This window comes from Pseudorasbora parva, chromosome 21, assembly GCF_024679245.1.
Source record: "Pseudorasbora parva isolate DD20220531a chromosome 21, ASM2467924v1, whole genome shotgun sequence".
NCBI lineage: Eukaryota > Metazoa > Chordata > Actinopteri > Cypriniformes > Gobionidae > Pseudorasbora > Pseudorasbora parva.
Genome location: NC_090192.1, coordinates 22,002,586 through 22,017,244, shown reverse-complemented (window position 1 = coordinate 22,017,244; position 14,659 = coordinate 22,002,586). Strand labels below are relative to the sequence as shown.

At 37.4% G+C, this 14,659-nt stretch overlaps 1 protein-coding gene and 1 long non-coding RNA gene across 4 annotated transcripts in view; one reads left to right on the top strand and one right to left on the bottom strand.

Moving 5' to 3' along the window:
- LOC137055981 (uncharacterized) overlaps positions 1 to 14,659 on the top strand; it is a 184,015-nt gene that overhangs the window by 62,776 nt on the left and 106,580 nt on the right. The gene's annotated exons all lie outside the window — the stretch shown is intronic.
- ca10a (carbonic anhydrase Xa) overlaps positions 1,596 to 14,659 on the bottom strand; it is a 240,428-nt gene continuing 227,364 nt past the window's right edge. For all 3 annotated transcript variants that reach the window (XM_067429906.1, XM_067429905.1, XM_067429908.1), the window contains 3 exons: positions 10,479 to 10,633; positions 8,726 to 8,900; positions 1,596 to 2,394 (listed from right to left, as the gene is read on the bottom strand). In XM_067429906.1, the coding sequence (XP_067286007.1) occupies positions 2,372 to 2,394; positions 8,726 to 8,900; positions 10,479 to 10,633 (353 nt within the window). In that variant the 3' untranslated portion in view covers positions 1,596 to 2,371. The remainder of the gene's footprint in view (positions 2,395 to 8,725; positions 8,901 to 10,478; positions 10,634 to 14,659) is intronic.

Here is a 14,659-nt window from a genome sequence, read left to right as displayed (position 1 = left end):
CCGGCAAATCCTCCGCCTGACATCGGTCTGTCACCGTGTGTCAGGAGCGAATTGAGTTCGTGGTATAAAACGCTTTTATTAACTCTTTTTTTTTTTAGTGTTATCAGGCATATCATACTTTTATTTGGTCATTCATCCATCTAGAGTAATCAATTCGTCCGGTCCTGGCACTTAGGCGTATGTGAGACGAGATTGCAGGCGAGAAAGATTTACTTTTGCTTTTACAAAGACACACTGTGCAAGCACCCCAACGTCTGTAATCCTCATGAAAACAATGTATTTAAGCTTTAAAGACATTAGAGATAGTTCAGTTAGATATTTATTTATTTATTTTTGTTATTGAAAATACATTTTTTTGTGATTATTTTGCGGTGAAATGGCAAATTATGCAGGATCGCAAAAAAATGCGACATTTTTCTGATTTTTCATTGTATTCAGCGATCGCGGAATCGTGAAAAACTGGAGGGACTGATTAGAGGGAACATTGCTCAGCATATTGCTATGTTTTTTTTATTTATCGTAATATCATCGTATCGTACATTACAGTAATCAGAATTAGGAGGCAAAAGATTTGACATCCAAAATTGAAGCTAAAAATTATTAATTAAAAATATTGCTTATTTGTTCATGATTTGTATGTTATTGACAGGTTTTGTGTGATTCAGTCTACTACTGCTAAAACGAATGGGGGAAAAATGTTTTTTGTAGGCTGCAACATAAGAAAGGTCTGAAATCTCTTAAGTTATTGACATTCAAAGTGATTGTTATAGGTCAACATAGATGTTTGTTGAGGAAATGCCATCTGACCGCTGAGCACATTCACTTTTCTTTACGCCTTCAAGCATCTGGACATCTTTGTCTCCGTGGACTTTTAATAAAAGTCTTACATCATTTCATGCAGCAGCTGCTGCACTTAAATTCCCTGAGAGGCAGAGACCTTTTCATTGCTTTATTAATGTAATATCATTAATATCCTCTGAACATCTGAGTGCCTCCTTTTCAGTTTTGGGATATTTATAGTCCTTGGCAGGAGCAGGTATCACGGGGAGGAAAAGTGAGTGTGCTTCACTGCGATATACTGTATAGGAGGCCGGGGGTGATTATTTGTCAGGAGTAAAACACAGGGAGTATTTATCTATCAAAAGCTCAATTCCGTTTCTTCCTCTGCAGGCCTGATAGAAAAATGGCCACAATAACCATGAGCGCTTGCTGTTGGAACTTTCTGCCTCTCGTTATCTTTTTATTAGCCATCTGTGAGGTACCAAGATAAAATACTAGAAACACAGGCAGTGTTTTTCTTCACACCAGGGTTAAAACAGCAGGTATGCTTCATTGATTGAGATATAATTAAAGCAAAAGGTGGTGTGGGGGATCAATGCGGCTTTCACTCGCTGACGGCAACCAAGTCCACAGCAAAATCAACACCGCAGTGTTTCTCCAACTGCCGTCAGCCTCATTAAACGAGCAACACAATGTCCGATTCCAGTCAAAAATAAAACCAATCACCTGTAAAAAGATGTCTAATGCTGGTGTGAAAGACATGAATTATACATCGGTAACCAAAGTTGTAGACATTGAAAAATATTTACAAAAAATAACTTTCCAAACACATTTATTGGGCCAATAACATTACTCAAACACAGTGTATGACCATTGTAAACAATGAAACAGAAAAAGGCATCAGCTCTGCTCCAGAAAGTGCGCCAAGCGTAAAATATTCAACTTTTTTTCCCATTTATTTTCCCTCTGATATTATTTTTTTAAATGTTTATTTGTATCTTTACATATTCATTTTCAGCATGAATAATTCTATTTACAAGGCCAAGACACTTTTCCCCCCACAGACAACATCACCCCATAGTCTTCTTTATGATGGTTTTTGTCTTGACAATAAACCTGCAAGGCTGCCTCTCCCTCCTCTCCACCGCGTGAACGAGAATAAAGATTGAGAATGCAGTTATGTTTCAAGGATGTCTCTGTATTGGTAGGGTGGTTCAATGTCCTGTCCCTTTTTCCAAGATTGGTAGCAAGTTGTCCATATGTACAAAGGCTAAAAACATTCAGTTCCATTTGTGAAGAGCCTATGAAATAAATGTTATATATATATTTTTTTGTGTCTTTTCCCAAAAAAAGGTATCAAAACATTTGTGTAGTTATAACTGTATGTCACTAGCTTTGATTGGATGTATGAAACTGGATCACTTTGCCAACAGTGCAAAGTTTCCTCTTGCTGGGGTTTGTTTTTTTTCTTTACAATGCCATGACTTTATCTGGCAGGACATGTATCAGTCTTCATTCTGTACTTCTCCATGAGCATTTCTTCATTCTCCTCCACGTAGTTAGTGTTCTTGGGCTGGTCTGCATGCTGGCTCTATTTCAGCAGCCATTCATTCACTGTATGGGGAAAAAGAAGAATTATTTTCACTCTTGATGATCCCCCTTCATTCTAAGTCATCACAAGATCACAGATTTTTTCAAATAGCCCATATAAAGAGCCCTGTAATGTGTGAAATAGCCTTTTCTGATCCTAATCCAAGTGCAAATAAAACATTACAATTATATCACATTCCCCTCCATTGACAGTAATTTCCATAATTTGTGAGACGATGCTTCTCTGCCATTTGAAGGAAATTTCTGCTTTTCACTGTTTAGGGGGTGATACTACTCATCTTCTGAAATAGTACAGAATTTCAGAGTCAAAACGCAGAAACAAGCAATATCATATGCATACAAATAACTTGATCAAATCAGATGTCAACCCAGGAAGTTGTACAGGACTGTGCAAGCTTTCAGGGGTTTGTTGGACTCGATCTATTCCATCTATTTTTTGCTCGTTGTTCTGAAACCGATCCAGATGTGGTCTTTGAACATTTATATGTTCTCTCTCTCTCTCTCTCTCTCTCTCTCTCTCTCTCTATCTCTCTCTCTCTCTCTCTCTCTCTCTCTCTCTCTCTCAATGAAAGAATCAGGTGCAATCAATGATTGAAATGTTTGTTGAAATTTTCCTCGTATTCTGAGCAATTAATGTTAAGCGTTCTAAATGTATTTTTATTAATGTATATCGTCTGTGGAAGAAGTAGGACCATAAAATGTGCGCTCGATTGAATGACAAGAAAGACATGGTATCATTTCATTTAGGGCTGCACAATTAATCAAATTTCTAATCGCGTTTACATTATGGATTACAAGCCATGATTACAAAAAAAAAAAAAAAATCTGCATGTTATGTTGTGACAGCAGTATGCTGACTGGTCGAATGCACGCGAAATAGCACAGAATGCGTGCACACAGCCTATATGTTGTTTCGTTTAGCTTCTTAACACAAATGATTTTTGAAGATGTTTATAAAACCTGCGATTTCTGCCCCTCCGTTTAAGTCCATTCCCAGTGCCGCGGGCATCAAAAAGAATTGATGCTTAGGGCATCAAGACGGTCAGCGGCGGAACTGTCCATTCCTCTCAAACTTTGGATCCAAAAGATCCAATAAATGTCATAAAGCATTGTAAAAATAACTTATCGAGTGTCTAATCCAAATCCAAGTCTTCTGAAGAGACACAATGGCTTGCCTTTACCTGATGACCAGATTTACCACGAGTCGCATACTGTAGTGAACGCGGATGTTTAAATGATTGCTAGACACGCGGAAACAACATGAGTGAAGACATGCAGAATTAAACATTTAGATGAGCTAAACATTTACAGTTTAGGAACAGTCATTTTGACACGCTTTCTCACGATTAGAACTGTGACGGATTGCATTGATCATATGAAGGAGAGGAGGGACTGGGAGAGAATGCCTGCAATGAAAGTGTGATTGTAATGTGTGAGGGGAAAAACATTACCTTTTTGGAGTTTCAGTGACAATACTACATTAAACCACTATATATAATGTATAATGATGCAGTGGTGGAATATTTGTGGATCTTGATAATAATACAATAATAATATTATTTTAATTATAATTCTTTTAAAAAAGTGTAAAAAATTCTTTTAAAATATCAATAAGTTAACCGATAAGTTAAGTATCGTGCTTTATATTGAATCATGACAGTTGTATCGTTACACCCCTAGTATAAAGCTATTCAAAACATCATATTTAATAATCACAATTACAATTTCAAGGGAATAACCAACAATTATGATTTGTCATAATCATGCAGCACTAATTTAATTTGGTCCAAATGAAATGATACCAAATCTTCCTTGTCAGTCAATGTGTGTTTTCATCCCACTGCGCAGCCTGTTCACGCAGACACCATACATCATCAGCGTGCTCATGTACGCGGTGCCGACAGAGTGAGAATGAAAGAGAAAAACTTTCCCTGATGGAGACTGCTGGAGTGAGTGAAAGGGTCAGATGACGCCGTGGTATTTTTTCTGGACATGTAGGTACACGGTATTATTCGATTTAATCGTGTTTTGATATAGGGTTAGGTGATATGGCCAAAAAAAATATCTCAATAAAATCTTTTCATATTATATTGATTATCACGATAAATGTCAAATATTTCTCTCTTTCAAATTTAAAGGCAGATTTTTGCTCAGTTTAAAGTTGTAGAAACTAGATTGTTAATTGTGATTTTTAAACTACTTTTTTATTGTCAGAACATGACAAACACTTTTTTGAGGAAAAATGAATTAGAGTAGTTAAGCGGTCACATTCTATAGCTTCAGCGCATGCAGCTCACAGTAATGAATATGAATGGGACTGTCATATCACATGTTAAAGCAATATTGTAATAACATTTTTAATTATTTAGGTTTAGTTGCGGTTTCATTGTGTTGCTCCAGGAAGAGTCGTGCATTCTGGCTCGCACGTAACTTTGTAAACAAATTAAACAGATTTCTTAGGGCCCTAGCGCATTCAATGCTAGCAGGCTAAAGTTAGCATTTCTCAGATGACTGCACCATTAAGGGTTATGTAAACAATACAATGGACATTTTAGACTATGCTATGAATTAATAGCAAAATAGCAGAGCTGCACAATGTATTGTATATGTATCACGACGTGTACATCCGCGATAGTCACGTCGCCTGATGTGCGATGTCAAGTACAGGAATTGATCAATGGTCTGTACAGAAAAGACACAACGGTTCGGAACGCAGGTGATTCGCTGATTATTTGCGAAGTTTAACCATCATAAAGTGAAAGTTACCATATGAACACGTTTTTAAGTCCTGTCAGCTCAAGCGTTCAAGCTCAAGACGATGCAAAAGAGAACTCGATTCTGAACTCACTTGGACGACTTGGATTGTGCACTTATCCCTCAGTATCCTATTATTTTATTCAACAGTATTAAACAGTGTTGTCTCATCTTACATAGTGTTTGGAAATATGTTGCTATCTCAAATCAATATATCATTCAGTCCTGTCAGACCTGCAAACAGTCACTGATGCTCGAGCAGCCAACACTGTTTTAATAACTATAAGTATGTGAACTTTTGAACAGAATCAGTTTAAAATGATATTTTTTAAATGGTTTACAGTTATATTTTGTCATATAGGTAAATCTATTCTGCGGTACTAAACAACATGCAAAATGTCTTGATATTTTTGCTAGTTCCAGCTGCTGTTCTGTAAGACTATAACATTGTGTTCATGTTCATTGTGTAGTTTCCCTGAATGACAATTTTCTCTTGCACTCTGAATATCACCACCTCAAGCTAAAATTTAACATTCAATTAGCCTGCAGACACCTCGCTGTGCTTGCTACAAAAGAATGTCTCCCTGGTTAAGATACATGACCTCAGATGCCGAACCAACACTAATTAAATGTTCCTCTATCTGTTCCTTCTCCTCCAAGATATTTACATCTTTTAACAACTCAAATGTAATAAAAGGAAGGAACCTTTTATGTATCGCTCATTTACCCGCCGGGGTGGTAAATTCAACCTCTCACATAAGTGCCGCACGACTCCGATTTATCAGTTCACTTGCTGTATCAAGAGTACAAGAGAATTCTCCATAATGAAATTTTGCGATAAGAGCAGGCTTTTTCTTGTTCGTGATGCTGTAGTGCTGAAACAATATACAAAAATATCTCAGGCATTCTGGTAGCAGCACTTTACAGACTTCTAAAGCTCTTACACAAGCTCAGTCAATAAATGATGCATGGTCAAGAGGAGATTACCAGTAATTATCTGAACATTTTCAACAGAAGGACAGAGCAACCGTAGAGTTTATTTTATAAAACACAGATTTTCTGTATACATGACACACTAAAGGAAATGGGTAATTATATGCTTGTTTTGAGGGTAAATATTTGCTCGTAAGCTACTGAATAATTCATTGCACTCATCTAATATGTTCAGAATGCTCGTTTATGTGCTCATGTTTTTGAGTGGTGTATAACATTATAACATTCCTGAATTGCACATTATGAAACCATATTGAGCTTATCTGCCTACTAACGGCTTTATGAAGCAGTGTTCATTTTGAAAGTCTTTGGACTAAAATGCCTTTTAGCATGTCATATCGTACCAGAATTTTTGTTACTAAATATCACAATATTTTAGTTAAGATTAAATCTACAGTAGATTAGACTAAAATCCAATTGCAATACATCAGTAGCATTTCTCTAAGATTTCAAAACTATATATATAATCCTGGAGAAAACGTATTAACCTGTTAAAATGAATGACGTTAAAGTTTGAATACAGGGTGTCCGCGGGGTTTTAAAAAGTATTAAAAAGTGATAAATCAAAATTGTCAAATTTAAGGCCATTAAAAGTGTTAAATGTGGTCTCAGAGGTATTATTTTTTTCCAAATTAGGTATTATTTTTTCAGACTATCAGGTGTACTATTCTGATTGAAATTCTATCTGCGTTCGCGTTAGTTCGTTTAGATATGGGCTTTAGCATATCTGGGCACATAATCAAAGATCTTACGTCTCCGTCTCAGCGTGTGTTTGATGCTGACGTCATATTCAGCGGTCGTTCGTCATCATCTCAGAGCACTGCGCGCTCAACAGAAGGGGCTGGCTTACGGTTTATTTTAGACTTGCTTTAAGGCATATCTTCAACGACTATCGTCATAAGGGCAATCTTAAATGATTTATATAAAGTCTAAAATGAACAAAGAGTTGTGAGAGAATGAAGCGCGATCCATAGACAGTAAACAGTGAGATCCGCGTGTCTGTCTGCTCTTAAAGGGACAGCAGCCAATAAAGCTTCCTGTCAGGGAACAGAGAAAATGACTCGCTGCTCTTGACTAAATAACTTTTGTAGCTTAAATAAGGATTAACTATTTAATTCATAGTTTATGCAGTGCAGACTGCATATAACTTTGATAACTTTATTACATTTCTGTTTTTTTTTTAACTGTTAAGACAGGAAGGGCAGGAGTAAACATGACATTTATTATGGGTTTATGTTAGCATTGTTTTAAGTTTACCTAAATTAAAAACTGTTATATTTTTGAAGCCTAAATCATAAATGTAAAAAAAAAAAAAAAAAAAATCAGTAGCTGTATCAGTATCAGTATCAGTAATACTAGCCTTCATTCATAAAAAGATGCCATTTAAACAAGTTTTTAATCGATTGACGGCACTAGTTTTTAGTATTTTGTTTAATTCAACAACTTATCACAGTTATAGAAATGTAATATTTGGCTCAGGTTTTGTTGTTGGAAAAAAAACACTAAATAATTGAATTGCTGAATTACCAATTATTAATTGAAATCACATGTGTATGCAGTAATGCTTCTCCTTCACCAACCTTTGTGAATGTTGAGATGTATTTTACTGTGTCTGAATGATAACTTATAACAGATTTCCTCCTGGTGTCGATTCTAAATCTATTCTTTTTTGTATGTTATACATGTCAAAATCTGTGTGAATAATAGAAAGGTCGCTGATTAACACTTGCAATTCAGTGTCGTGGTGGTTTTAAAAAATATTCTGAAGGTAGTAAAAAAGGTATTAAAAAGTAGTAAATTTTACTTAAGGATTGCTGTATATACCCTGGAATAGAGACACAGCTTTAACTGCTGTGACTTGAATGGTCTTTCTTTCTTTCTTAAAATTAAATAAAACCACTTGTCAAAAGAAACAAGAACATGGTTCACCCAAAAATGAAAATGACCCCATGATTTACCCCGCTCAATCTATCCTGGGTGTATATGACTTTCTTCTTTCAGCCAATCACAGTTATATTAAATGAAAGCCTGGCTCTTCCAAGCTTTATAATGGCAGTAAATGGAGGACATCATTTTGAAGCCCAAAAAAGCACATCCATCCAGCTCCAAGGGATTAATAAAGGCCTTCGGAAGTAAAGCGATGCATTTGTGTAAAAAAAATCCATATTTAAAACTTTATAAACTAAATAACCAGCTTCTGACAGTAGCAATTTACAGCAAAGAGCAACTCCTGACCGGATATAAGAGAAGTGGAGCTTGAGTTTGTTGCTCTGCCTTATTTGTTTGAACCACAAACCGCATCACAGCATCGTGTAAGGGGTTACTCTTCTGGCGTTAGTCAATAGGCTGTCTGCCTGAGATTGATCGATTTTTGTCATTTAAAATGGCTTTTATTTAGTTTGACAAGTGACAAATTATTCGTTAAGGAAGGTGTTTCTTTTGAATAAACATTGCTATCTTTTCCAAACACTTCAAAATGTCACAAATGTGTAATGTGGAGTGCAAATTGAGGAGAATATTTTTGTCATGAGCTGGTTTAGTCTCTAATACAAAGCAGGGTGAGAGGAAGATAAGCAGAGACACGGACCTCGGTACTGCAGCTTCTGTGCCCTATTGTTGGGGCAGTCCTTGCCCTGCATGCTGAAGTTGATGTTGGTGCGGATACAGCGGTTGTTCAGAGGCTGTACCGGGCGCACGTTGTCACTCATGCTGAGGAATATCTGCGAGGGCTGGTTCTGACTTAGCAGTCGCATGGAGTGCATCTGTAAGGATGACACAGACGGAGCAGACGTTTTATTTCGACTCGCTGATGGCAGGTCACGCAATTATCGCACAGTCAATCCAATCCCAACAGACCCGCATCAAAAAGCAACTAGGGAACTACGTGAGAGTAATTCAAGAACAGATTATATTACATATCATCAAAACAGTGTATCTGCAGTGTCAAAAGTGACACATTCTGTCTTTAAGAAGCATGGCGTTAGCTGAATCCATAAAAAATATTCTTAGATCAAACAAACAAGATTTACTTGATTCTATTTTTTGTTTACTTGCTATTTTGAAGTGTTAAATGCTTTTAGTAATGCATCTTATTGCAGCTTTTCTTTTATAACAATTTGCTTTTATCAATCAGAATCAGATCATCAAGCAGAGCCATGGACGACATGGATTAATGCATTTTTTTGTGTTGTTTAAATAAGCTTTATAGAGAGAAATTGTTTTGTTGTAAGGTCTCATTTGCCCTTTCCCAGCATGTGGATATGAATAATTAATATGGTTGCATTGTGTGGCTGCTTGCCAGTTTTATTAACACTGTTGTGGTCTTGTGATGTGTAGATGAGTTTTTCTTTACTTAAAATGATTAGATAGTTGTTACTGTTGTTGTGTTCCAAGTCTTCTGTGGGGCATTTTAAGCTAAGTTTAAGTAAAAACAGATTTCTCATGGAAAACATTAGATTGAAAGATTAGATACACTATATTGCCAAAAGTTTTGGGAGTTTATTGAAATCCCATTCTTAATCCGTAGGGTTTAATATGGAGTTGGCTCTCCCTTTGCAGCTATAAGAGCTTCAACTCTTTTAGGAGTCTTCCCACAAGGTTTAGGAGTGTGTTAATGACCATTCTTCTAGAAGTGCTTTTGTGAGGTCAGGCATTGATGTTGGATGAGAAGGCCTGGCTCACGGTATCCACTCTAATTCATCCCGGAGGTTTTCTATCGGGTTGAGGTCAGGACTCTGTGCAGAACAGTCAAGTTCCTCTACACCAAATTCACTGAGCTCCTGAGAGCAACCTTTCTTTCACAAATGTTTGTAGAAGCCAGGGAACTGCATGCCTAGGTGCTTGATTTTATACACCTTTGGCCATGGAAGTGATTGGAACACCTGAATTCAATGATTTGGAGGGGTGTCCCAATATTTTTGGCAAATATAGTGTATTGGTTAGATTAGACATTGAACAATCATGAAAATACAGGGAAACTATTTGCATAGAACTTAAGTTCTTAAAATAGAAATACTTCATACAACTTCTTACTCCATGTCTACAAAGGCCACGGCCGTTGACGCAACAGCTATGATGTCTGCACTGGACGCAACAAATCGACTGTTGCAAAGAATTTGTCCTTCTTGTCAGGACATTATAAATAGAATGAGGCATCACATTTGTCGTGTCGCAACCGCACCTCATCCAGTGTAGACAACATCACAGATTATAATGGGTTAGATTTGTGTTGTCACGTCACATTGTGCCACTCACGTCCGGTGTAGAAAGAATGTTAAAATTACACAATCTATATAGATAATTGTTAAAGCGAACACAATGTTAACAGTGAATTGATTTACCTGCATCTTTGTGACGTAAATCGGTTTGTTCATCAGAATCCATGTTGCAGTCTCGTAGCATGGTGGGATTGTCATAGACCCTTCATAAGTGATAAAACTGGCTGTCTCTGGATAGACCTCCTCGATGTTTAGCCCCGAGAGAAGGTATGCATCATCTACACACACACACACACACACACACACACACACACACAAACGCATGCTAAAGTGTTGTTTCCTATCGATGAAAACTCATATAGAGAGCCAATTCACAAACATGAATTTTTACATTTTAATATAAATGGTGCACTTTACAACCAAGTCTTTATCCAAACCCAAAATTCAATATATTAAGTAACAAAAGAATGTCTTGAAATGATGTCCAAACAACAAAAGCATAGCAGAATGCAACAATGTTAACCCCCCCAAAAAATGTTATGCTTTGCCTTTGATTTGTTGGATGAATGGTGACAGCGCATGTTATTTTGACTTCACAATAGTGGGCCGACATGAGATAATGCAGCACTGAATTTATGAGGAACAGCAATATTGAACCCACCTTCACTGACAACAGACAAGTAATAGGTTCCACTCACGTCAGCCAGAGGAAATAGTTAGTTATTCTCCCTCCATCCCATGATTACCACTCTATCTCTTATCTCCCCACGTTTGCAATTCCGCCTGCGTCATTGCGCAGAACTTTGATAGCTTTGGTGGCATAAATAATTCTTTTTGGCTATGGAGGAGGGGGGATGCGTTTGAAAAATACATGTGCTAGCTCCGCTGCCGCTGCAGTGATAGCTGGTAGTAGTGCGTTTCCAAAGATTCAACCGGGAACGGAGCGGGAGGCCAGAGAGGCAGAGTGGGGGGCTCTGACAGCTGTCAAAGCCCACGCTCCTCTGCCCTCCCCCTGACAGTGCTGTCGAGTCCTCCCTGAGCTCAGCTAGCCTGTGTTCATGCCCCGCTGCGGCCTGGGAGACACGCACCAGCCACCAGGGGTCAGAACATTTTATCTATTCATCCGCTCTTTCCCCACCCCTATTAATTCAATTATGAAGGCCTTTTTTCAAAAGTCCCTCTGGTGAGTTAAAGGATTGTGCCACTGAACATTTCCACTACACTGCATGTCAGCGCCGGCCATGAAATATTCCCAAACTAGAAAGAGGTCTGAGTTTTCAAGGCTGAATGCATTTTTCTTGTGCCTTCCCACTGCTGCTGTCAATCAATAATTAGCATTTTTAGTGCAGTGCACTAAGTTTTAGTATGAATTACAATTTCTAGAACAATAGGCAAAAAAACAACAATAAATCGTATGACTAACACACAAACAAAAGATATTTCTTGATTTTTATCTATTCTCATTTTTACAAACCATATCGGTTCTTACATCCCAAGAATCGATTAGTCAACCTGATTTAAGTTGATGAATGAACGGAATATTTTAGAGCCCCTCCCATCCAATAAATCGCAATCATCTTTATGCTTTGTTACTTTTGATATGAAACAGTCTCGGATTTCAAATGATGTCTATTTTATTATGAAATTGAAAATGTATTTTGTCGGTGTTTAATGTGGCGTAACTAGGGCTGGGCTCTGAACGACGATTCTTTTATGGTATCGAATGAAAAACTCTGATACTATGCGTATTGAAAAATTATTTATCTTTCGGTGCCAAATTTTCGGTTCCAAAAGGCAAGCGGCTGTGTCTGTGTGAGCCTGTAGCATACTTGCATGTAGGGACCTATAGCACTGGTGATTGGCTATCCACCAGCACATGACGGAGGATTTCTGAAGATACTCGCAGTCACACTAGACATAGCACAAGTGTAGTTGTTTTTTCTCATGTGTTCTACCGCAGCGTTTTACAATGCCACAGAGGTCTAAAGTGTGGATACACTTTATTTATAAAAGTGGATGCGAGTCAGCAAAGTGCAACATATGCGATAAGAGGCGACCAATGGAGGCCGTGTACTCGCACTAAATGTGCCCTTAACTGTGCCCGAGCGCTTTAAAGCCCCAAAGCCCGGTTCATTTGACAAGTGTGAGCGCTCCATTCTGTTCCCAGAGCATGGAACAGCTGTGTGCTACTGTCATCATTACGACAGCAAACACCAAATTATTACTACTTGGATACACTTTCTGATTAAATCAAGTATTTGTGTTTATAACAGTCCTGGTTATCACCTTATTGATTAACATGAATTGTAGTTTGCGAGTGAAGCTGTATATTCCTCCATCAAAGTCAGCCGCCTCCGTAATAATCTTCTGATACGTGCAGTGCAGTCAAGTGAAAATTGCTGCGTGGCATAAATGATAAATCTATTAGGCAGTCTATTAGTGAAAGCACTTTTCATCTGTTCTTCTTCAAAACAAAAAGTTGCATTATGAATGACTGAAGCGCACGGCCTCGTACGTCAAGTGTGAGTGCAGGCAGGACAATCGTGCTTGGGGAAATACTTGACACACAAGTGTAATTTCTCTACTTACACCGAATGCATCCCCATAACGTTGACTACCGCTTTATGTATATTAGCTTGTGCTGCTAGTCGGTTGCATATGGTATCGGGAAAAAGTAGGAACCGGTATTGAAACTGAGGAATCGAAATTGGCACCGGATTGAAAGATTTTGAACAATACCCAGCCCCAGGTGTGGTTGATCGCTGTAGTGCCTCAGTTCAACAGAGGCGGCAAAGTGCAGCTCGTGAACGGATCATCTCCTCCGCTTTAATACCAGTTACAGCACATGTTAAAAGATACAGTACAACTTAGTGCGATCTGTATCAATCAGGGTTAATCAATCGCTCAATCAAGGTTTCAAACGTGGAAAGACGTCACAATTACACATTTACCTCAGTAAAGCCATATTCAGTGACCATACACTCGTCAGCTAGAAAACTGCATTGTGCTAAATATTTGCACCATATTCATTATAATTAAGGTTCTTCAATATTTAATGCATCTTTGAATAAATCCTTCAGGTTTTTAACAGCCACCATTTAAATGTTATGTTTAAATATAATACATATATATATATAAGTTAGTATTATAACTTATTATAAAAAACTTCCTTGTGCAATTTAAGTGTTTGTATACAAATCAGATTTTTTTAAATTTTATTTGCCATGTATTGTACCTGATTTAGGTATATATCCAAAATAATCAATTGTGAATCGAATCATGACGTGTCAATACCCTAACTAACACAATTTCCAGCCATTTATGTGTCCACGACACAATCCATCATAAAACAGCCTATCAAAAGAATTTCTCTCTGTATCAGGGTATATGCAGGAATCCTGAAGTTAATTTCAATACCTTTTTAAGACTTTTTAAAGACCTTCTCAAAATATTTTAAGACCTCATCGCACTTCAAGTTCTAATCGGCAACAAACCTTTAATAAACAATTGTAGTCGAATGTAGACTTAAAATCGCTATCGTAGGCCAATTTTGTATCGTTTATATTGCATATCTGTTTTACAACGTATGGAGGGCGACACATTACCTAACTGCGCATTTCACAAAATACATGACGTCACCTGTAGACGGCGCACGCCAGGGATGGAAATAAACTTTTTTCAAAGTCTACCACTCAATGTTTTTACCAGCCACTTTTTTGTTTTTAACAAATTAATACTACAAGCTCTACAATACTTGGGCAGTTTATTTAAACTCAAGTCTCAATGAAATACTGACATTTTCACGATGATTTGTGGTCTTTTATGGCTTCCAGTTTTATGGTTGTTAGTCCCAACAATGAAACTATTCGTTCTGGCATCTTTGAAGCGTGTTGACAACATACCGAGCAGAACATTGTCAGTAGGGATGCACCGAAATCACAATTCTTGGCTGAAACAAAAAAAGAAAAAAACCAAAGCCGAAAACCGAAAAATAAAATTCAAACTAGAATGTTTAACTCGACCTCACTCATGTGTACATTAAATAATAATGAACAGGCCTACTGGCCTGCAGAAAGGTACAGAAATTGAATAAAGTAATCAAATGTAAAATATCTGCATATTTAACTGTTTAAATGAAAGATTAATCCTTATTAAACTTACAAAAGCTATTCAATCAAGAGCATTGTTTAATGTCAAACTAAATATAAAGACATCACTCAGGCAGCAGTAAAGGCTACTGCGCCTTTAAGACCTGAGGCAGGGATATGCTCGTCTTTCTCGACTGTGCATACTATACAGTTCAC